The sequence below is a fragment of the Aedes aegypti genome, chromosome 1 (assembly GCF_002204515.2).
Source record: "Aedes aegypti strain LVP_AGWG chromosome 1, AaegL5.0 Primary Assembly, whole genome shotgun sequence".
Classification (NCBI taxonomy): Eukaryota; Metazoa; Arthropoda; class Insecta; order Diptera; family Culicidae; genus Aedes; species Aedes aegypti.
Genome location: NC_035107.1, coordinates 250,345,639 through 250,370,101, shown reverse-complemented (window position 1 = coordinate 250,370,101; position 24,463 = coordinate 250,345,639). Strand labels below are relative to the sequence as shown.

Here is a 24,463-nt window from a genome sequence, read left to right as displayed (position 1 = left end):
TGATTCATCTTCACCAGTACCAGTAGTGTTTTAAATTCACCGCATACGACGATTTTGCCAGACGCCCACTTGTCTGAGTTTTACTTTTCGATAATAAAAACAAATAAAAATCATAAAACAATTTATAGACAACAATTCTTATTTATTTAAAAACAAACTATTTAAAACAAACTAACGGCTTAAGTGTTAACATTTTAAAATTTATCATCGCGTAAAATTGGGTTGCTCAAGTTGACTATTCCACATATTATTGACATTATGTCGTCAATTTCACCTAAGATATTTGCATCGAGAGTGTCATGAATAATTGCGAAAATTTTGATTCTCTGAATTGTTCTTTCCACGTGGATACGAGCTTTCGCGATTGCTTCATTCAAATGTGCCTCACTAGGTGATAGACGATTGTTACGCAAGAATGGTGGAATATGTAATTTTATTCCTCTTGTTGACAATTCGGTATCGATGGCAAAACCCTTATCAGTCATTACTTCATCGATATGCGGTTTAAGCTGTTCGATTAGCTTACCATGATTAAAAATAAATTTATCGGAAGCTTTTCCCGAATAAGCATTACTGCAATATGATATTAGGCCAGCTGGAGTAACCCCGATCAAAAACTTTGCCGTCCGCGTTGATTTGTACTGTGAGTAGGTGGAAATTCGGCAATTAAGACACTTTAATGTTGCAATTGGTGTCTCCGTACAGTCGAGAACTATTGTAACATTAGAAAAATGTTCCCGAAAACACAAGGGAATATTTTGTTTAATTTCTTTTTTCTCTGGCATGTACACAAACGTAGAAAGAATTTGAGCCAGCATATGTACGGTATGAGAAAAATATTGAGCTACTGTTGCAGAATGAATACGAAACAGGGTACCCAATGCAGAAAACGATAAATTTTGCTTAATCTTAGCCATTGTGAGGATTACACGATCTGTAGGATGCATCGCCCATTTTCGTGGATACACCGTTTCAAGCTTCTGCACGGAACAGCAAATTTCTTGTAGGAGTTCAAGACTTGGAAGGCCAGTCCAAGTATTAACGTCTTGATCAGTGATAAGTAGATCCGGGAGAATCATATCACGTGATTTCAGATCTTGTGCTACCACCTGGCAGCTGAAGTCTTTTGACTGCTTTTCTAGGGGATACCAAGTTTCTCTGAACTGTTTTACAAGCTCGGATTCATTATTAGGACGTAGTTTCAACTCCAGATCGGTTTTTTGTTCGGATTGGTTCGGCTGTCTCTGGTTCGGATGGGCTAGAGGATTGGTTTTTCCATTGGCATCAATACTCGACGATTGGCTGGCTGTTGTGAACGAATCAGGGACAATTGAACGCTTGATTACATTTGTATCGGATATTTCGGTATCGGTTAAAGCTAATCGCTCTGGTTCAAAAATGGATGGGTGTTCTGTTGAATGGCTGATGCTATCCATCTCAACAGGGTCATCACTGGACGTGGTATCGCTAGGGTATATTTCCGCTCCATGCTCACAATCATTCCTGTCCGTCTTTTCTTGTCGGAAAGAGGTCCGAGTCATGGTATACGCATCTTCATTTTGAAACCGATGAACCTTTGGAAGCTTCCTACTTGGTATAGCACCTGCCTTAAGGTGCTTGCCTCCTGTAACGAAATGTTAATAGATGTATTGTCTTTTAATATTTTATTTAATGTAAGCTCTTTACAGATCTAAATTTAGCATTTTAGATCAATTTGGACCAAAACCTTATAAATCTCTAGTATAACTGTTCTTCTTCATTTCAGAATTAAATAATTCAATCTAGATTTTTCTAAGCATAATCACAGAAGTCACCTCTAAGAGATTCCATCAGGAACTACTTCAATAGTTATTTTATAACTTATAAATCTCTAGTATAACTGTTCTTCTTCATTTCAGAATTAAATAATTCAATATAGATTTTTCTAAGCATAATCACAGAAGTCACCTCTAAGAGATTCCATCAGGAACTACTTCAATAGTTATTTTAGAAATTTTTCAAAAAAATCCTAAGATCTTCAGTAATTTATCCAATGATTCTACCAGTGGAATTAATTAATAACTTGAAAAATATAAAAGATAGCGTTTTTATGTCTTCTGAACATTTGTTTGCCTAGTCATGACACGTTATATGCAAAAGTGTCCTAAGCGCCAAATTTAGTAGCTTTCTAAAGTCGCTCTCATTTTTTTTTATTTCAAAAGATAGAAAAATAAAATGTTCTACAATATTGTAGGTTATTGAAAATACGAAAACCTTCTAGAACTCATTTTTTTTCTAATAGTTTGGGTGACATAAGTCACATTAGAATTTTATGGTCAAAAAGCGGGTTTTCCTCATTACTAACAAAAATATCATTTTCTCTGAATACATCATACCTTTAACATTTTCCTATGAAAAGATATAAGCGTTTTTTGTAGTTTTTCATATTTTTTTCCGAGCGTAACATTTAAAAATGGCACGAGTGAAATCAAAACCATTCCTGGTACTTTGATAAGCATATCTTAATGTGTATTTTAATAAACTTTGGTGAAGGTTTTTTTTTAATTTCTTCAATAAATGAGTTTAAATTACTACTTCTTTTTACTCAGAAAACGGATGTTTCCAGCTTCTTGAGGTTCTAACTCAATTACAATCGATTCTTTTATAATTCATAGAGAATGAATAATTCTTAGCTTGAACAAGAAGACTGTAAATATTCATCATGCCATTTTTTTTATTCACGTCGTTAATGATTATAGAAAAGTTAGTTCATTTTAAAATAACTTAAAAAGTAAATGATTTGTAAAAGTTTGGCTTTGGTATTCGGCTTTAGGGAGTAACGACATTTTCAATGTTGGCGAACGTTGTTTACTTTTTGAGTTATTTCAAAATAAACGAACGTTTCTGTAATTATTAACTATATGAATAAAAAATTGGCATGATAAATATCTACAATCTTCCTGTCCAAACTAAGAATGATTCATTATTTTTGAATTATAATATAATCGACTGTAACTAAATTGGAACCTCAAGAACTTGGAAAAATCTGTTACCTTAGTAAAATTAAGATTAATTCAAAACGCATTTAGTGGAAAAAATAAAAACCTTTACCAAAGTATCTTAATATACACTAAAAGGTGTGCTTATTTAAGTACCGTAATCTTAGGTAGCATTTATCAGTTTTTTTTATATATTTCTTAAAAATTTCAGATGAAAGTACAAATGCTGCAAGTTTAATATTTTTGATTTTTTTTGTTCGAAAGATTTAAGTGTATGTAAGAAAATGTTTATGGTGATTCTTCTTTATATAGCTGATATGGGGTAACATTGATCATCCGTTCGCTAACATTAAAAATGTTGTTACTTACCTAAATCATGGTCCCTGATGCCGAATATTATCATTTACTTTTGTGTTATTTCAAAATGATTTTTTTTTTTCAAATATAATTTTTCAAATGCCAACAACAAAATAGTATTGCTTTCCTTTAAAAGTAATCATTAAAATATTGGAAATATAAAAATTTGATCCTCGATTTTGAGTCGATGGGCCCTTGAATATCGAACTATGGAGAGTCTACTGTATGAATTATTAATATTTATTCGTTGATATTGCGTAATTGAACATACTGATGAATGTTTTGACAACGAGATCGTTTTAGGCGATGTCATTTTAGTATCAAGCATATTTTCCTTGCATATATCGTTTACAGAACTAAATTAATATATATAAATAATATGATATATTATGGTCCGACAGAAATAAGGACAAACTTTTTTTTATATATTTTTCTCAATCTCCAAGCATCGCGACTAATATTTGAATAGTGCGCTGTGTTTATAAACATCGTAATAATGCAGCGCCACACATGTCATTATGACAGTTATGTCGGGAACGAGTCACACGTCGCGTGTTTTACGCGCGCGTTCCGATTTATCGGGCGCGCGATAATTCTTTGGTAGTGTGATCCGTAATGATAGAAATCATTATTTAAAAAAGTTGACATATTAACGCACGATTTTTTTTCACAAAATCCTCAACTTTAAAAAACTTATTATTATAAGAAAGAGAAGCACCATTCATACTTTTGAGTTGTTCCATCAATAAATGATGATTCGAACTCTTGAATTCGAAAACTTGATTTTACTTGTGCCATTCTAAAATGTTACGCTTGAAAAAGTAGATGAAAAAAAAAAACTACAAAAACGCTTATATCGTTTCATACGAAAATTTTAGAGGTATTATGACTTCAGAGAAAATGTGTATTTTGTTCATATCTTTTCAGAAAATAGTAGGCCTATAAAATAGATATTTTCGTTAGTAATGAGGAAAACCGATTTTGACCATAAAATTCTAATGTGTCATGTCACCCCCAAACTATTAGATATAGAAAAAAAATGTGTTCTAGAAAGTTTTCGTATTTTCAATAATCTACAATATTGTAAAACATTTTATTGTGCTATATTTAGAAATAAAAAAAAAAATGAGAGCGACTTTAGAAAAATATTAAATTTGGCGCTTAGGACACTTTTGCATATAACGTGCCTTTATTAGACTTACAAATGATCAGAAGACACCACAATATTTTTCAAGCTATGATATTTATATTTGTCAAGTTATTAATTTATTCCACTTAATTTCGTTCGGTGGAACAATGTGCATTGTTTTCTCAAGACTTCCACCAAGATTTCTGTTTAGAACATCTTCTTATACATTAAATTTTAGAATGCCAAACTAATTAAGATGCCTCTCTAATGGCTAGGTAAGCCTAAGCTAAAGGTTTTTCATTTTGCGAAATGAAAATATATATACAGTCAACTCTCCCTAACTTGATATTGAAGGGACCATCGAGTTAGGGAGGTATCGAGTTACAGAATACAAAACCAGTGCAACTGCCATCCAAGGGACCATCGAGTTAGCCATGAAAACCAACTTTTACTATGGTTCTCTAACTCGATATCGAGATACGAAATATCGAGTAAGGGAGAGTTAACTGCATCAACGATTCAAAAGTTGAGTGTAAGCTTCATGATTTGATTTATATGCTTTCGGATGAGTTATACTTCACTGGAATGTTCTTAAAATAAATCAAAACGATACTCCAGAGATTTCTCCTAATATTCCTTCAGGAATTATTCCAAAAAATCTTTGAGAAATTCCTCAAGAAAGTCTTCATATGGCACTCATAAGTAACGTGCCTTTGGAGCCGGCCTTCTGAACATCTGATGATGCTTCATTAGGTTCCAAAGCAACCCTTGATGAACTCGTATACAAGATTCCCTGAAAGAACTCATGGACTCTTGAAGAAGCATTGGAGCATTCCTGAAGCGATTTGCGTAAGAATGATCGTTGGAATCACTGCAATAATTACTGCGGTATTAGGAGGTGTGAATCCCTAAATGAACTTATATGAAAAAGCCATTGAAATTTTACTTTAGATAAAAAATGTTTTGAAGAACTTCAAAAGTAGTTCTTGTATGAAATGTTCAAGAAATGTGTGGAGGAACTTCATGAAAAATCCCTAACAGAATCCTTTAAAAACTGTAAAATTAGTCTTAATGAATTTTCTTTAAAAAAAAAATCTTATGAAGATTTTCTTTTGTATCAACTGAAATCACCAGAAGATTTTCTACACGGATTTCTGAAAGAGTCTCTGAATGTATTACAGAAAAAATCTCTGTAAAAATGACTTAAACAATTCAGGAAGCTTTCCGCTAGGAATTTGAGAAGAAATTCCTGAAAAACATGTAGTCGCATAATAGTCTCTAAATATTTCTCTGGAAGATATAGAAATTGCAACCGGATTTATTGCAAGCAGGAAAAAAGAGACTTTAGAGATAAAATGGTTAAACAGAGGCTTTCGAGACCTTCCGTTAAAAAAAAACGAGACTTTGAGACTCGCAAAAAGAAAAAGAGACCAAGTCTCTAAAAAGATACCTGCTACCAGCCCTGCATATTTCGATGCGTGGAAAATCAGTTTTCTGCAATCAAGTCAATTCAGGTTTTGATCATCAAGCTCATTGTTACGATTCAATTCTCAATCAATGAGCTCTCTAGTAATTGCAGAATTATTTAAAATCTACCTCAACAATCTAAAGTTTGAGTTTTTCATATATGTATACACGTCCTCATGTAGGGGGGGATATCGCAGTACCGGATACCCACATATGAGAATGGGAGATTTATTTAACACCACTTATAAGGGAAGGGGGAGAGCTAAACCTTACCACCTTCCCCTTGTGGATACGCCACTGGTTTTAAAGATTTACAAGTTTGATCTGAACTAATCGATAAAACACATTCTAGGTCAAGAAAGCGTTAAGTTTTGTTATTTGACTTACCTAGATAATAATTTGCTCCAGTAAAGTGTAAATTGCACACTTTAGCGTTCTTCGATGGTGTTTTTCCGAACTTCAATGCTGATATCCATGCCTTATACCGCTTATCATTCTTCGGTGGAAAACTATGCAGAAAGATACCATTACCTGCTCGCGAACTACATCCATAAACAGCACACATCCTTCTGCTTTTAGCTACGAAACGGCGATAGCTGTACGTATGATCCCGCAGAGCCGGAGGCAACGGAGCCGTACTAGGGATTAGGAGGCGGGGATGTTCGACGAGCTTCTTCACCTTACGGCTGGGTACAGCATTTGGCTTGAGGTACATGAATTTAACTGCAACGTTTCAAATCGAGAAATTTGTTATTGACGATTGGGTGCTATACTGGAAGCAATCCTTGTTGAAGCTTACCTGTTCTGAAGTCAACTTCTCCGAAATGACGTCGACAAATTCTCATTCCAGTAACAGCGTCAGTAGGATTCATGCCCAGTGATTCTTTCCATAGCTTCAGCTGTTTCGTTTTAGCTTTGGAGGGAAATGGTAAGAGAGCGGATTTAGCTCTTGTACGACATCCGGCAACACAGCATGTTTGTCCCTTATCAATCGTAGGAATATGTTTTAGCATGTTCGATGATGGAACTGCGGAATTCTTGAGAACTTGGCGCGTTTCTAGAACAAAACGAAGGTATCTGAATCATTTTCCACGGTTCTAATTGCTTTGTAGCTTTACTTACTGCAAATGAAATTGCTGTCTCGGAAATGAGCTTGGCAAATTTTCTCCTTTCCATGGCCAGAGAGTTCCATAAACTGGCACCATTTCTTGAAGCAATTGCTTCCAGCAGAAGGAACCCCAAAAAACTTCACAGATCCGGTAAAAACATTGAGGCAAGACGGCACGATACATTTCACAGCCGCCATCAAAACAAAGCACAAAATTGTAAAAGAACACCACTTGGAATCGTTTTTAGATCAATTCACATTTACATTTTAAAAGAACAACTAAAATCTAATGTATACGGAAACTAATTTCACCAATTACTCTACTTATTATACCATAAAAAAACATTTTTTCAACAACGTTCTGCAAAACATTTGTAATTTGACAAATTGAAAACAAAACATCATCAGTCAGCCAGCAGTGCCATCTAGTTGTCATCCCTTCGTAAAATCATCAATTGTGTGAAGTGGGCGATGAGTTTTAAAGAAAAATTTTCTGAGTGCTAGGTCTGTTTGTCTGTGTCTGTATACTATAAGTATACAGTGATAGTCAAATGAGTTGAAACGCTAACATCACCCACAGACGAGAATTTCTGTTAAATTTCCGTTACTCATTTATATTTATGAGCATATCGAGAAAAATCACGGCCAACACTGTAACACACTACGCATACGTCGCTCCTAGATTCTTTTGTAAGCATACAATCAATCAATCTCCACTATACGCCTCGCACGTTCAGTAAACAATCGGGTTGGAGCAACAAGTAGTCGGTCTGGAGTGCGCGTAGGTGTTTTCCACGATAATAAAAGCACTGCTGTGGAAAACAAGCCAAACAGAACTGACGAATGTCTTGCTTGGCCATGACGGCAAAACTGTCCTGTTTGAGTTTCCCAAAGTTATTTATGAAATAAAAAATATCGCTTTTGTTTAGAGTTGTGCATACTTCAGATTTATGCAAGTCTATACATAATAACTGGTGCATATCAGTTTCTAATCTAAAGTTCGTATTTTTGTTCCAAAGTATGAATTACTTACCTTTTTTATTCTGTTCAGTAGTTATATAATGAGTAACTTGTCACAACAATTTTAATAGTTGTAAGACAAAACTAATTCACTTTATACACTTTAATGACAGCTTTTTTCCATATCGGACTGTTATGCTTACATAGGCATTAGGGAAAGGTCCCTTCCATTATTGGCAGACTTTTCCGACTAACCACGGTCTCATTCACTATCAAACCGAAGGAACGTAGGAGAGAGTGGTTCAGAACGCATCAATCGAAGCATATTCAGCCATTTCCTTCATTGTAATCCAAATTGATCAGGCGTTGCAGAATTCGCTCTCATTTGAGAATGAAGCACGATCAAAGCAAGCAAAGAAAAACATCCCATCTGTTGCGGTCCACGATCGTCATTGTATCGCAAGGTGTAACAAGTCTGATAAATGGAAGCAGCGAGCGAGAGCCCCAACGAGAGAGCGATGATAAAATCCATTTTTCTCGCTTGTTTACCGTTGGGGATAGGTGTTTTTCTTTACTGGCACGATAAACAATCCACGAACTTCCAATAAAAACAGTGTCCCCCAGGCTTGGAGCATGTTTAGAGGGGTTTTATCATGCACTACTATCCCCCCAATCTGATCAAACTTGCAGCAGTATACGATAAACAGCCTCTCATAATGTGCAGCATGTTATGATAGTTACAGAGAGCGATACGTGAGAGATTCTCTCAATTTTATCAGGATTCAATCCCTGAAATTGATGCTTATCAACCATGCGTCTCCATGAATTTGTACTGTAAATTACAGTCTGTAATGTTTAAGTGTCGAATTTGGAAGCATTTAAACCCGAATTATCTTTATGCCTACAGCAAAGTTTTTTCTTATCACTTAAGTAATGAACAAATGTGCTGAAGCCACAAAATAAATTCGACGCATAGTTTTTCTGCTAGAACACTTTTTGGCTTGGTACATTTTTTGTGGTCAAAATTTAACCTACCTGTATCTTTTGAACCGATAGTTTCCAGTTTAATAGTTATCGAATATTGATGTAATTTGTAGTTCGTATCAGAAAAAATGAAACGAATACCACGGCGGTTCGTTTTAAACCACTCTCCCCAGACTCGGTGGCGAAAGTCGGCTAAATGGGAAAGCATCGGGCAAGCCTTACCGAGAACCATTAGACAGTGGGAAGATAGGACCAAGAATTGCGAATTTCTATCAACGGAAGAATCTTTCCGTTTGTCTAACTACTTGCTTTCGTTACAATAGTAGCCCTGGTCTATTTTTATATGCACGATTGCTGCATTATGTGCCCGTTCTCGGTGGTTGGTTACAATACAGCGGGTAGGGTGACACACCCACCAACTTCCGGTGCGGAGATTCAACAGCACGTTTACAGCTCGGCTCTGTAGACAGAGTATTTTTTTATTGCCGTCATTACACGCTTCTCACACGTAAAGGTATAGAGTGGAGGAGCAGTGTTATTATTATCATTTACCATAGAAGTCATTTACGATTTGGCATAGGCAACAGGCTGTATCAACAATTAGTTCCAGTCAACCGGTCGATTTATAGCGTGATTTACATTAGTATCATTTATTTCGTATGAATAATTCAAGCTTTGGTCATGCTATTACGAATGTAAGCGAGCTTCAGATGTTTTACGGATTGGGGCTACATTTTCTCATATGATCTGTGCAGTTTTCCGTTACACATCGAAACAAAAATAACTTTTTTGTGTGTCTCAAATATCATATTATCTGTCTGACGGGGTTGGTGGTCTAATGGCTACCGCTTCTGCTTCGTAAGCAGAAGGTCATGGGTCCAATCCACCAGGCCCGTCCCTTTCCTCTCACTTTGTAGTTGTATATTTCACTTACTTCTATCTTCCACTTCTAATCTATCTCAGTTGATTTATCACAGTTCAAAGCATTTGCAGACGGACAAAACAACCGTTTCCTTACGCTTCAATTCTTCCAAAATTACGCCTTTCCTTACGCCTGATACTAAGGCATAATCAATTTCCCGCCCTTCCCCTCTTTGGTCAGCATTCTGACGTGGCAGGCGCCATTGTTGCCTACAAATAGAAGATGGAGTTTTCATAAATGTTTCAGCATGTCATAATTTTTTGCCACAGGTCGTCAAAGTTGTAGGAAATAATTGTGTTGTCGATGTTAGTATGAAATTGAAACTACGACTTATTAATATTTTTGGTGATCCAATCAAGAGAGCTTGCAAAATAAGACTTAAACTTTTGTGTGATACATAGTTTGATTAAAAAATGGCCGATTCAATATAAGACCTTTAAACAAATGAACGGTTTTGGTGAGCTTGTTCCAATTACACTGTTTTTCTGGGCTTTGGGTAGAGTAAATTATTTTTCTCGTTTCAGAGAGCGAGTAATGGCGCTTAAACCAAAGCTTATTAGCTAGGACACTAGGTATAAATACCCCCAAACTATGGATGAAAAATGCGCATGGAGTGACATAAATTTTCTTAGCTGCGTCACTCTCAACGAAACATTACATTCACACATACAATTACAAAAAATATACTAAACTACACATACACCAAATTTCAATCCGGTCGCATCACTCGCTTATAGTGACTCCTAAACCATAACCCTTGCTATCAACCAACTCATTGGCATCTATGAGGATCGGTGAGTCGCTGGCCTCTTTTCAAGTAGATGTCATATCATCCCTTTCCTCGTAACGGAGAAGATGGACGTGGCCGGCAATGGAAATCGTCATGACTTTTCATTGCCGATTGAATAGCTATTTCTTTTTAAATAGTTTTTCATGAGCAATTTAAAAAAAACTACTTTACCAGTCTAACATGACAGTTTTCAGTATGCAATCTACGAAATGCTCCGTTACCACGTAACGCAATTTCTAGAGAAAATCTTAGATGTATAATTTGATTTTGTAAATTTGATTCAATCGGTGATTTTTTGCCTTTGTCATAGCGATTGTAAGTTAATATAAAAAAGAACATTGAAAAGGATTAAAATTTAAATGAATTTAACTAGTATAATTATTTTTTAAAACATTAAATTTCATCGTAAATTGTGTGCTTTAAAACTTCATCAAAAATTGTCTAACTGACGTGACTATCGAACATACATTAAGAACAACAGCATTCGGAGAAAACATGATAAAACAATCAAAATATTCATGAAATAAGAGATGAGAAATTGTAATTCTGAACATCGGTTGAATGTCTGTGACTGGTAAATGTTTGAATTAAATCTAATAACTTTTTATGTGTTTAAAATGCTATCCAGTGAAAAACTTCTGAAGCTTTAATTTTTCTCCATTTTTTTCTCATAATTACTATTTTCTCTTGAAATCACTCTAGAAAATACGAGAACGTACTTCTTATTCTATATGCATAAAATTATTCTTTACATAGTAAAAAAAACACTATTATATTATTAAGTACGTGGTTTTCGCTGCACATCGTTCATCGTTTGCTTAGTGAATGCTGCTTATAACTTCACTCGAATAATTGTAGTAAAATGGATGAAAGAGCGTAAATCGACTCATTACGTCGTTTATGGCACGGTAAATGGCTGAGCATAGCGTAGCATTGGTACCTCGCGTACCTGCAGGAATAAAATAGACCCCTTTGTGTGGTCCTTAGCCTCTTGCCCAGCAAGTCCTATCCCTACCTCCTCGTGGTACTGGCCGGGGTACGAGTAACCTTAGGGAAGATCGGGTAACCAACTCCGGTGGGAACTCTGGACGTACGCTGACAGGGAGCAAACTCCCCTTGCTTTTACTTTTGCTTTGCAAGCCTGGAGCGTCTGTACTCCGTGTTAGGAGCGGCTCACAACATCGTCTGTTCCCCATGTCAGGGGCGGCTGATCATCGTCCGAGTGCCAGAGAAGGACTCTAAGCTAAACTGCGCAATATGGCCCTCCGAACATTTAGGGGGAATGGTCTTCCGGAAATCTAGGGGGTTAGTGTCAGGCCATGCAAGCCAGCCGTAAAAAAATCAAGCAACGAATAATCAACGAGAGAATATGAACCGGAACAATCGGCGAAGAGCACAGCGATGTAAAGGGACTAGGATTGGAAGCTCGAGACGAGGAACTGAAAATCTCTCAATTTCATCGGAAGTACACGCATACGGAAGTGTGTTAAAAGGGATTAATGGTGCGAATGTTTAGAGATAATCATACCACCTACCAGAGCTGCCACAACACACACAAACTGGGAACAGATTTTATAACGTTCATTGTGTGGCCGATCAATGAAAGAATGGGCAAGCTAAGGCTCAAAGGCCGGTTCTTCAACTGCAGCACAAAAAACGTGCACAACCCTCACTCCAGAAGCACTGATGATGACTAAGACGCTTTTTACGTGCAGCTCTAACGCGAGTACGACAGCTGCCCAAGCCACGACGTCAAGATCATAGGAGATCTAAACGCACAGATTGGCAAGGAGGAGGAGTTCAGCGCCCACCGGCTGACGAACGAAAAGAGCTTTCGGCTAATTGATTTCACCGCCTCCAAGAAAATGGCCATTCGTAGCACCTACTTCCAGCACAGCCTTCCATACCGATACACCTGGAGATCACCACAGCAGACAGAATCACAAATCGACCACGTTCTGATTGATGGACGGCACTTCTCCGACATTATCGACTTCAGGACCTATCGTGGCGCTAACATCGACTCTGACCACTATCTGCTGATGGTTAAACTGCGCTCAAAACTCTCCGTCGTCAACAACGTACGGTACCGACGGCCGCCCCGGTATGACCTAGAGCGGCTTAAGCAACCGGATGTCGCAATCTATAGCTGAAGCTCGTCTTGAGGACTGATGGAGAACAGTGAAAGCAGCACACGGTGTGTTTCGTAGAACAAGTTTATTACAAAAAAATAGGTAAGTCTGAAACTTCTCCACAATAAAGTCTAGGTTTCTCGCGTTCATTTGCTGCTAAAATCAAAATAATCGGTCGGGGGGTCCAGAGTAATTTTTTTATGTTTGATTTTGAGAGACTTGCACATATGTTTGAATTTGCCTATCTATGTGTTTATGTACATCAGGGCGGTTCAATATTAAAAAATGTTTGAGAATTCAATCTCACATATGTTCCTTACTATCATCACTATAAAAATAGTGTTCTGTGAAATTCGCAGCTTTCTAGGTGGTGATTTAAGGTGGTCCAAAGACAATGTAGGTTTATATGGAAATTTCTATGAAGAACTTTTGAGGTATGTTCCAAACACGCTTGTACTGTAATGTAAGTACAAACTTATTATCCCATTGTAAAAGCTCATTCTTCAAACCATAATAAAGAAATTTGCTGAAGAGAGAAATTCAATTCGACAGATAGCAGAAGAGATATTCATGAGTTTGTTTGCTATTATTTAGCTTTAGCCTCTACCGGCAGCTTCATTTTTTCAGCACAAAAATATATTTGAATCGCGATAACTTTTTTGTTTCTCTATATTTTTCCATCATTTTTTCACAACTTCTCAAAAAACTCTTCTACTTTTGGAATCTATGTCGGTATTGACCATTGGTCAACTGGTTTTAAAAATATTTCGGTGTTCCTTGGGGGACCGATACTTCCCATATAAAATTTTAATATGATGTTTTAAGAAGTTTTCAAGATCTCGGCTAGAGTGGTACCAAAACATAAAAGCTCATTGCTCAAAAACAGTTGCACCGATTTGTTTAATTTCATCACAATAAACTTTCATCAGAGTTTAGTTTTGAAAAGCGAATAACCGAATATGAGAAAAAAAAACTGTAACTAGAGATAATTACGAGAGTGTTTAATATCCCCTACGAGTAAAATGAGAAATCTCGCATAATTTATGATCTCGTTCTAAAAGCCATAGCTTGTTATTACTGAGCAAACGAATGGATTTACACTTTATTTTACAATGCTACGACGAAGAGAAGATCCTCCTCTGTCTCCCAGCGGTGACAGTTTTTATTTTGGTCCGTTTATCTGCTTAATAACAACGAGCTACACACTCGGTTATCAATGGTTTTAAGGGTGAATATACATAGAAGCCAAACCTCGAATTTTCAAAAGCACAAGTCTAGAGAAGCAGACAACCGGTAACTCACTGGTCACTCGCTGGTGGTGACTAATCAATAAAATGTTCAACGCAAAAGGTTGTCAGGTTCTCAAGATACAAATCTACAAACAAGCTCTTGAAAATTCGAGGTTTGATATCGATGCATCTTCATCTACTAAAAATATTTCCTAATAACTTCTTACATCATTATGACCAATTTAAGTACGATTTTCAAGGTTTTTCGTGGACAATAACTAAAATGACGTTTGAGACAGTTTTGCAATTATGCGTATATCATATGTCATATATGCTTATTACAGCTCTTTGGAGTAAGAACAACTTTACCATCCAAGCCAAGGTGTGAAAATGGTTTGATCTTGCAGTTTGTCCCGTATCTATGTTCAACGCAATGTGTGTCGGTACAAAAACACATATCCATGAATACTTCACACAAAATAAAAAAAAAATGTTCTGGACCCCCCGACCGATTATTTTGATTTTGGTCGCAAATGGAAGAGCGAAGTCTAATTGTTTTTAGTTCGAAATTTCAGACTTACCTATTTTTTTGTAATAAAGTTTCTCCACAAAGACACCGTGAGCAATCAACAATGCAGCTGAGAGCAACGTTGGGTACGTGGGATGGAGTCGACGGAACGATTGGTTCGACGAGGAATGTAGGCAGATTCTGGAGGAGAAGAATGTAGCGCGGGCGGTCATGCTGCAGCAAGGGACCCGGCTGACGGAAACGGCAACATATCTTTGGATTATTCTAACAATGTATGTTGGAAAATCAAAGATTTTTGACAATCAAGTCTGCATGCCGAACACAGTTGAATGCTTTTTCTATGTCTAGAATAGCGTCCAGATTTGTTGAAAAAAGCACATAATTCTAATTATTTCAAATGTCTATTATGTTAAACGTCCTGATGTGAAACGTCGAAAGATTATCCTCAACCATACCGAAAATTTAAACTAAAGCTTTGAACCCACAGACCTTGAATTGCTCGAAGTTGGAAGCAAGGGTCAACTGAAATGCAATTGTGTGTGATTCCACCCTTCCAACAGTGGCGTGAAACTGTGAAATCCAAGCTGAAAGCACCGGAAACGTGAGCAGCAAGTGGGTGATAATAAAATGATGATTTCTATATATGGATTTGATGAAACGATCCTATTTGTTCACCTCGTGTCTCGTGTGATTCTGTCCCCTGAAGCATTGAATGGTCACAATCAATCCTCTTTGTGCGTCATTGGATATCCTTTCACACGGGGATTTTCCTTACACATTCACCATGGTGAAACGGAGGGTTTTGCCCGGCTATCAAATACGTCTCTCCTACCGCGATTTTTAAATTCTGAACCAAAGCTTTCACGGTACACGTATTCGCCTAGGAATCCATACGTGTGAAAACCGTAGGCGTGAATTGTTCCTCGAAATCGTTACAACGGTAACGAGCCAGTTCACCATCAGCACACACACCCCGGCAATGTATGTGAATTGAAATTGATGTTGAATTTAATCTACATCTCACCTTGCAAAACGAGATTGCAATTATGCGAGCCGACAAAGTAACGACCGAGAAATCCTCCCTCGCTTCCTTTAAATTCTCATAAGCTGCCACATAGCCCCCACACCAATGGATATCGCTGGCGGCAGAACTTTTTGGTTGTTTTCAATCAAATCTCCAGGTATGTTATTTTTTTATCAAATTAAGACTAGATTAGTAGTTTTCTTCTGTGTTGAAAAGTACTCAATAAATTCCCATCGATCGTTTATTCCGGTAATTGGGAATAATGGGCAAATTTAGGAAGCTTCATTTTGGAAAATATTTCTTTTTTCTTGATAAATATCTTAATAGTACGAAAATAATATAAAACTGTAAATACACAACGCATTCGACTTACGCAAAGACACGCACACACAAAGCACACACATGAGCTCCCACACATCAGAATCCGCATAAATTAGTCTATTTGAAGCTTGACAAAGCTTGATCGCAGTATGAGATTATTTGTTCACAATTTTTCCGGACTTACGTCCTCCAATCGGGATTATAGTTGATCCGATCCTTGCTCACACCCTTCACGTCGATTCCCAGATCATCATCCGGAGTGCTGAGCCAATCGCTGTTGCTACTCTCCGACTTCCGCAGCTGCAGTTCCGACGTCGAAGTTGTCGTGTTGTTCGTTGTATGAGTTGCCGTCGTTTGTCCACTTACAGTGCTGCTATTGGTCGCCAAGGCTTTCTGATTCGAACTACTAGAAGTGGTCGTTTCGCTCTTGGTCGAGTTCAAATTGTCGAAACTGGGACTCTTCGCCAACGTAAGATTGAGGCTTTTGGAGTTTTGGAATTGATTGAAAATGTTCGGCACCTTTGGAGCACCCTCGTGCGGTGTCTCTGATTCTTTGGCCGATTTTGGCCTCACAATGCTAATTCCGCTCTCTAGGGCACCGTACCGATTTTGCGCCGATTTGGGAATGTTCGAGTACAGCTGATTACCGGAATTACTCAACCCACTCTGGTAGCATTTGTTACCACTTACATTACTCGTACTTCCCGATGGCTGTACCAGATATTGCCGTTCGGAGCCACCTCCCATGTTATCACAGATTCCAGAACCGCCTCTCGGCATATGGTACGTCGTTCTTCCACGCAGTCTTCTACTCAATGAACTTCCAACCACCCCTAGATGTTCACTCACATCCTGATGGACATCAGATATGTCCAGCATATTTCTCAGCGCACTGTACCAAGACCCATTGCCGGCTCCGTTGATACTGGTACCGATTCCCATTCCTAAACTACTGATAGGAATGTTCAGTTCATACGGCTGATGTGGAAAACTGTAGTGATGTGCCAACGCAGCCAGGAACATTTCTATGCAGATCAAAAAATTCTGCAGCTTCGACGACAGCAAACGTGGATCGTCGTTCTGCTCCGAACCGAAGATGTTGTGAATGAATCCAAAATATACCAGGAAATTGATGATAACTCCTTGGAAAAACGAGAAGAACACCACCGCTTTGATGCAGAGAAATTTTGGAATCGGTTTCATTGGTCTGAGCTCGTCCTTGTTGGCTTTGTAGAACAACACCAGGCAGTACATGGCAATGAACTGGGAACAATTGTTGATGAACACAATGTAGGGAAATGCCACATCCGTTTCGAAAATGCCCTCTCCGTACACGCCGTTCACCTCACAAATGTAGGCTACAAAAGTTGTGATGGGTCGCACCACCGTGTACTGTAGGATTCCGTGTTTGCAGTTGTGGACAAACTCGCGCCCTGTAGGCCAAGGCGCCATGCAGCACAGCGGGAAAAAGTGCTTCACCGGTGGTTTGTACTCCAACGTTCGCTCCAGGTCCATCTCCAGGTTGAGATAGTTGAGCAAATACTTCATGAAGTTGTAGATCACGTACGCTTCGTAGCACTCGCGAATACTGTCCATGTAGATGGCATGTTGGGGAAACAGCAAGCACAGCCACGCATTCAGGGCGTAGATAGGTACCATCCAAAGAATTCTGATGATGTGCTTCTGCAGGATGGGTTTCGTAAAATGCACAATGTGTTGTGTAATTTGCCAAATCGAAATGGGTACGGCCGAAATGACAAATAGGCCCCCAATGAGGATGAGCTGGTCCTTCCGGGTAAAGCCATCCTTGACGGAGTTGACGATCAGCAGCGGCACAACAATTATCACAAACAGCACATACAGAACAACGAGCAGTGGACGGATCCAGCTACGCCATTGGGAGCAACAACCCTGGAACACGGTCGGTGAACACATTCCCCCTTCCGGACACTTCTTCCGTATATTCTCACAGTGGTAATTCGATTATCACTTTAGGAATGGTCCCAAACCTGCCACACCAAAAAGGACAGCACTTTTCTTCGCATTCAATTGACTGTTTAACGATAAACTTGCGACGATCGACGCGCCACCATATTTCATATAACAGAGTGTATTAACTTCCTTTAAATCGGAGTCCTAGTTTCCTTTCCCCATGGAAATTCATCATCGTCATTTGAACCTCACGGACCATTAAACCGCTTCAATCAGGAATGGAAATTTGACGTCCAACAGCAGCAGTTAAACTCCGAGTCTTTTCCCCAGTTACCATCCAACCTTAATCATCGTCGCCGTCGTCATCGCCACGAGCAGTATCCAGAGGAATAATTAATTACACGGTTTTGCAGGGTTTGTCTCACTTTTGATGAGCTACCGCAACGCAAGGCTTCCCCGCTAATGGTTGTTGTGTTGGCACTTTGCCTTCGCTGTACGCATAGAACCAGCAAATGCTTGGGATTTAATCTGAGGACATTCACCGTAACCTAAAGTTGACAGCCTTTTAAGTTCTCTAATGGACAATTTAAAAGTTAATGCGATAAATGGAAGTGACTATGGCACTAAGGCTAATATTATGAAATGTTATCGTTTTATGTAGAAGCGATCAATATCTCCATTTCATGAATTTTACTGGGTAATTTGATGTGGAAGCCCTAATAGTCGTATAGACCAAGCTGAGGCCTGTGAATTCTCATCCCTACGATCGGGAATCTTTTCGGGTTGATATTTTTTCAAGCATGCCCAGGACATTGTATAAGATACGATAATATCTTTGTGCTTGTCACACATCATACAGAAAGAGAGAAGAAAGACATGGAATAAAACGAGAAGGAAGACATGGAATAAAAAATCGCTAATGAGATTTTTGTGTTGTGTCATAAACAGCGGAAGCATTTTTTAAATTTTTATTAGTATCATTCCAAACATTACTTTCATTTCTCATATCTAGGTATTCTGTGTTAGACAACACTATCATCTTAATTTGGTAAAACTAATTTATTAGCATTTTGTTAACAACATTATCCGCAGCAGTTCAGAGTTTTCACAGGTCAGTTGATTTCACCTGCTTATAAGAGGAAAAAAAAAACGTTTCCAATTAACTTAACTTAACTAAACCTAAATATATAACGCATCAATTTTTGTCAATAATTATTAATAATTTTATTTGACATTTGTTCTATTGTTTCAACATTGGATATTCTATGTAACTCATTAGTACTTACCAGAGAAGAAGCTTCATTTTTTTTTCAAAATTTTATTTTGAACAGTCTTCTAAGAGCATCCTTCTGCTCTCAGATTTAAACAAGCATGCTTTGAAAACATCTCAATGCGCGGGATCGTTTCGAATCCCGATTTTTGCAATCTCAGCTTGCGTGATTTATGCTAGGATTCAATCCTATAATTGATTCTCTTTCATTATACTCATAGGCAACCGAGAGAAGGTAAAATGCTCTTCGTCAGGCATATTTGACGTTTCATAGAGGATTGGGATAAATAAAACATGCATATCGAACGGGAGACGAAATAGTAAGCAGGGCAATTAAATTTAACAAGTAAAAATACAGCAGATATGGTATCATACCACCAGAGCTTCGTTGAATCCAGACATGTGGAAATTCAATCTTAAACTCCTGACACCTGACTCATATTTTCTGTTTAAGAGCTGGAAGTCCAGTGTACATGAGACGTCATTACGTTAGGTCAGAACTTTAACTAAATTTGTCGTTGGTTTCCAGATACCTTTCACTGGAAGCAGCTGTGCATGATAAAATCTTTCAGTCACATTTCAAATGTGTCCTGTCAGACAAATGCCAACCGATATGGAATGAAATATCAATGCATACACGATTCATTCACCCTGCTAACAATCGATCAAAGATTGAATCCTGGGATTCAATCCTCTCATACACGTGGCATGATTCATTGCATGCCTGGTGTTCGTGAACGTCACGAAAGGAGAACTACCGCGCCATCTGTTCTTGAGCAGTAAAAAGGAATCGATGAATCACCCCCTGTTCGTCGATGAGATAAACGCCCAAAAGTGTGAGAAAGGGATCTACCAATGAAGGTACAATAGCGTTGTACCTTCTTCCGCCTCATCTTGGGTATAAAAGATGGACTGACACAAGGTGAAGCCCTCTTTCTGCTGCAATTCGTGTGACGTCATAGAAGTGGACTACCCAATATACCGTGCAAGTTTTTTGAATTAGAGTGTTAAGTGTTAAGTTTGTAAAGTTGAATTAGCAAATATATTAAGTGAAAATTTATTGAAATACAGTTTGCATGAAGTAAATCGCGTGTGTTGAAAAGAACTTTCTAGCTACTCTGAGAACCTCAGCTGTTAGTGTCCAACTCTACACCAGATCAAGCCTCCTCTGTGACCGTCAGTGCCCAATTTCCGAAACGGTAGAACCGCTGCTTTCCACTGATCTAACATATGGTCCTTCGAGCCGGATAGCGTCGAACCTCCGCTATCCCGACAAATAGTGATTCTATATCCGCCATCTTCAACATCGCTGGTGAATCCCTGCACTTCAATCGCTCAACCGCCATCGTTGTCTTTAAGTGTCCTGGATTACCCACGCCATTCCGTCGAGGAAGTACGTCTCCGGACATCCGGAATTAAATTCAATACAAGGCACCACAATTGCCTTGACAAGGTAATTGTAATTCCTATCGTTTAAGCTACCGTTTTGTGTAGGCTACGCTGGTCTCAAACTTACAGATCCACTTCTTCGTCATCACTCTACCATGCCTACCGAGCGCCGAATCAAAACCCTCAAGCTTCGGCAGAAGAGCATCATCACTTCTTTCAACCTCATCAAGTTATTCGTCGATGGATATGATGAAGAAACCCAGGTCGACGAAGTCCCTGTCCGGTTAGAACATCTTTCCAAGCTGTGGGCTGACTACAACACCGTTCAAAGTGAGCTGGAAACCTTGGACGAGTCGGCTCTCGAAATCCATCTACAAGAGCGAACTGTTCTCGAGTCTACCTACTATCGCGTCAAGGGCTTCCTGTTGGCGCACAATAAGGCAGAACTAAATCAAAGCTTCTCCAACACTACACATGGTGAAATTCGACCCCTTCCGGCGGCATCGCAGGTGCGGTTGCCCGATGTCAAGTTACCTGTCTTCGACGGACAGCTGGAGAATTGGTTGAACTTCCACGATCTGTTTTTATCGCTAGTACATTCGTCAGGGGAACTCTCGAACATACAGAAGTTCTATTATCTGCGATCCTCGTTATCGAATGCTGCTCTGCAACTCATCCAGACGATCCCCATAAGCGCCAACAACTACCCGGTGGCATGGAATCTACTGCTTGATCACTTTCAAAACCCCGCTCGGCTCAAGCAATCTTACGTAGACAACCTGTTCGAATTCACCGCACTGAAACGAGAATCGTCCACCGAACTACACAGCCTGGTTGAAAAATTCGAAGCAAACGTTAAGGTTCTACAGCAACTTGGAGAACGAATCGAGCATTGGGATATACTGCTAGTTCGCATGCTCAGCATTCGACTCGATCCAACGACCAGACGAGACTGGGAGGAGCACTCTTCATCCCAACAAGCAGTCACATTCAAGGATTTAACTTCATTCATTCAGCGCCGTGTTACCGTTCTTCAATCCATTCAACCAAAATCCATTGAAGCTCCACTCTTCTCGCAACAACTGAAAAAACCAACACAACGATCCATCACAAGCAACGGAGCGAGCCAAGCAAACCACCGAAGATGCATCATCTGCTTTGAGCACCACCCACTCTATCTATGCGAGCGTTTTTCCCACCTTTCGATTGACGAAAAGGAGAGCGAAGTCAACCATCATCAACTATGTAGAAACTGCCTGCGACAGGGTCATCAATCAGCGGATTGTTTATCTTCTTCTTCCTGTCGTAAGTGTAGAGGACGACACCACACTCAACTCTGCACGAATCCATCTCCATCGAATGCATCAATGCCTGTGAGCCTCCAGCAACCAAACACATCGCCACTCCCTTCGTCGAGCAATGCACCGATCACTTCAGCCACAGCATCAGTGAACGATACGGTCAGCTGTGCATCTGCTGGTCACACACAATCAACCATTCTACTAGCCACAGCAGTCATCTCAGTCATCGACGATAACGGCACCGAACACGTCGGTCGAGCACTACTCGACTCGGGAAGCGAATGCTGTTTCGTGACCGAACGCTTCTCAGAACACATCATCGCACCACGAAAACGAATCTCCCAACCCATCACTGGAATAGGGCAATCAACAACCCAGGCAAAATTCAAATTTGTCACTCGTATTCGTTCGAGAGTTGGCAACTATTCCACCAACGTCCAATTTCTTGTATTACCGAACGTGACCATCGACTTACCAGCAACTAGTGTCGATACATCATCTTGGAATCTACCACCTGGAATTACGCTGGCTGATCCATCATTTGCCAGCTCCAGCACTGTCGACATGATCATCGGAGCTGAGATCTTCTTTGAGCTTTTCAGGATCCCAGGAAGAATTCCACTTGGCAATAATCTTCCCGTGCTCATTAACTCTGCGTTCGGCTGGGTTGTGTGTGGAAAGGTTAGCAACAACCCATCAACTCCTATCGTTGCTCATCTGGCAATCATCCAGCCGAAAGATCCACGAGAAATCTGCACACCGATTCAAAACGACGTCATCGTTCAGCGCATTCTACCCCCAAGCTCTATGCTCGACCACTTGGACCAACTAAGCATCGATCGTTTACCAGCTGAGCCACGACAGCCTACCAACTACCCCGTACACTGCAAGCAACAGTCATCCACAATGCAAAAGTTGAACGAGCAACAATCGATGGAGTATTCCCAAACGTACATCGGTTTTGAATGGCCATTCTCAAACTCCGCAATTCAAACTATCAACCGAGACACGCGACGTCATCACTGCAATCATAAATCCCACCAGCATCCAGACTACTTCATCAGTAGACAATGGAAACGATTACGTCCGGAGAAAACCAAGCATTGCCGTACAGAAATACATCATAGTCGACATCTCTCGCTGCATTCCATCACAGGGGCCAGAGTACCGTCGCAACGTCATTTGCACTGTAGCGCCGGCAATCGGGATCATGAAGATCAACCCATGCATCGAAGATCAACAAATTCACCAAGCCTACTATCTTCAGCGGACATCAACGATCGTCATCCAGTTTCCATCCAAACAATCATCAATGGACCAATCCAAAACATCAGAAGTTTAGGTCGCCTTTCAGGAATTCATCACGCCATTCTGCACTCAACAAGTGAATCAACTACGGCTTCTTCGAGTACCTACAAATAGAAAAATAAAGGCCTTCTTTTGAGAAGGACATGGTAAGCACCTGTCCAAACCCTTTAAATCAAGCGAAACCCGCTACCGGGTCTTAATCTTTACAGCATCAACCAAAACAAATCATCCTTCACCAAGCTTCGTCGATTGCGTTGACAGAACTACATCGAGACAACTGTCAGAAACGCTGTTTCTGAAGGGGCCAGTATGTTCGTGAACGTCACGAAAGGAGAACTACCGCGCCATCTGTTCTTGAGCAGTAAAAAGGAATCGATGAATCACCCCCTGTTCGTCGATGAGATAAACGCCCAAAAGTGTGAGAAAGGGATCTACCAATGAAGGTACAATGGCGTTGTACCTTCTTCCGCCTCATCTTGGGTATAAAAGATGGACTGACACAAGGTGAAGCCCTCTTTCTGCTGCAATTCGTGTGACGTCATAGAAGTGGACTACCCAATATACCGTGCAAGTTTTTTGAATTAGAGTGTTAAGTGTTAAGTTTGTAAAGTTTTTTTTTTTTTTCTAGTTCATTTATTTGAGGCTCAATCGCGTTTAACGCTTTACGGAGCCGAAATTCATTTTTTGTATTGTTTACAAATCATTCACTTTTTTTGTACTAAGATTAGTATGGGAAGGAGCCAGGGTACTCGTGGCAACTCGAGGTTAATGGTCACATTTTTTGGAAGGAAGGACATGGTGAGGATTGGGTTTAGGGTTTTCTGCAGCACATCCGGGAGGTATATCGTGGTATCGCGATTAACGTGTAGTGGCGTTGGTACCAATTTCTTGTCGGTATTCGTCTGCCGGATGGCCAGGATCCTCAATCCAACATACAAGGGACAAAACACAGAAAAAAAAACTGGAGAAGAGAACACAGAAGAATTAAACTTTTATACTGGACAAGCGAAGAAAATCGTAAATTGCGACCATATAAATAAGATCGCGGGTGCCCAACACATCTCTAACTGGAACATAGGGTTGTCTACCTCGGGCCGCAAGGGTATCCAAAAGTTGCGCTCTGGAGGCGTCCATATCCGGGCATTTCCAAACTACATGATCGATGTCATCATAACCTGAACCACACCTATTACAAATATTGCTCAGCGCGAGGTTAATTCTGTGCAAATGTGTACCTAGCGAGTAATGGTTGGACATAAGTCTTGACATCACGCGAATGAAATCTCGACTTACATCCAAACCTTTCCACCACGCTCGCAAGGAAACTTTAGGA

The 24,463-nt window shown here is 39.4% G+C and overlaps 3 protein-coding genes across 5 annotated transcripts in view; all 3 read right to left on the bottom strand.

Moving 5' to 3' along the window:
• The window catches only part of LOC5563721 (Y+L amino acid transporter 2), a 113,638-nt gene that overhangs the window by 51,875 nt on the left and 37,300 nt on the right, over nucleotides 1-24,463 (bottom strand). The gene's annotated exons all lie outside the window — the stretch shown is intronic.
• LOC110674072 lies at nucleotides 163-8,404 on the bottom strand. Its single transcript, XM_021837520.1, has 4 exons — nucleotides 7,054-8,404; nucleotides 6,731-6,988; nucleotides 6,319-6,654; nucleotides 163-1,624 (listed from the first exon to the last, which is right to left on the bottom strand). Exons 1-4 carry the CDS (start codon nucleotides 7,235-7,237, stop codon nucleotides 195-197), a joined length of 2,208 nt encoding a protein of 735 aa, XP_021693212.1. The 5' UTR covers nucleotides 7,238-8,404; the 3' UTR covers nucleotides 163-194.
• LOC110674073 (transmembrane protein 184C-like) lies at nucleotides 15,821-18,025 on the bottom strand. Its single transcript, XM_021837522.1, has one exon. It carries the CDS (start codon nucleotides 17,863-17,865, stop codon nucleotides 16,111-16,113), a length of 1,755 nt encoding a protein of 584 aa, XP_021693214.1. The 5' UTR covers nucleotides 17,866-18,025; the 3' UTR covers nucleotides 15,821-16,110.

Coding starts and splice junctions, on each gene's coding strand:
- LOC110674072 (XM_021837520.1), bottom strand. CDS start 7,237: ATGGCGGCTGTGAAATGTATCGTGCCGTCTTGCCTCAATGTTTTTACC. Junction 6,655..6,730: donor AGAAGTTGACTTCAGAACAG/GTAAGCTTCAAC, acceptor GAAACGTTGCAG/TTAAATTCATGTACCTCAAG. Junction 1,625..6,318: donor TGGAGCAAATTATTATCTAG/GTAAGTCAAATA, acceptor ATTTCGTTACAG/GAGGCAAGCACCTTAAGGCA.
- LOC110674073 (XM_021837522.1), bottom strand. CDS start 17,865: ATGTGTTCACCGACCGTGTTCCAGGGTTGTTGCTCCCAATGGCGTAGC.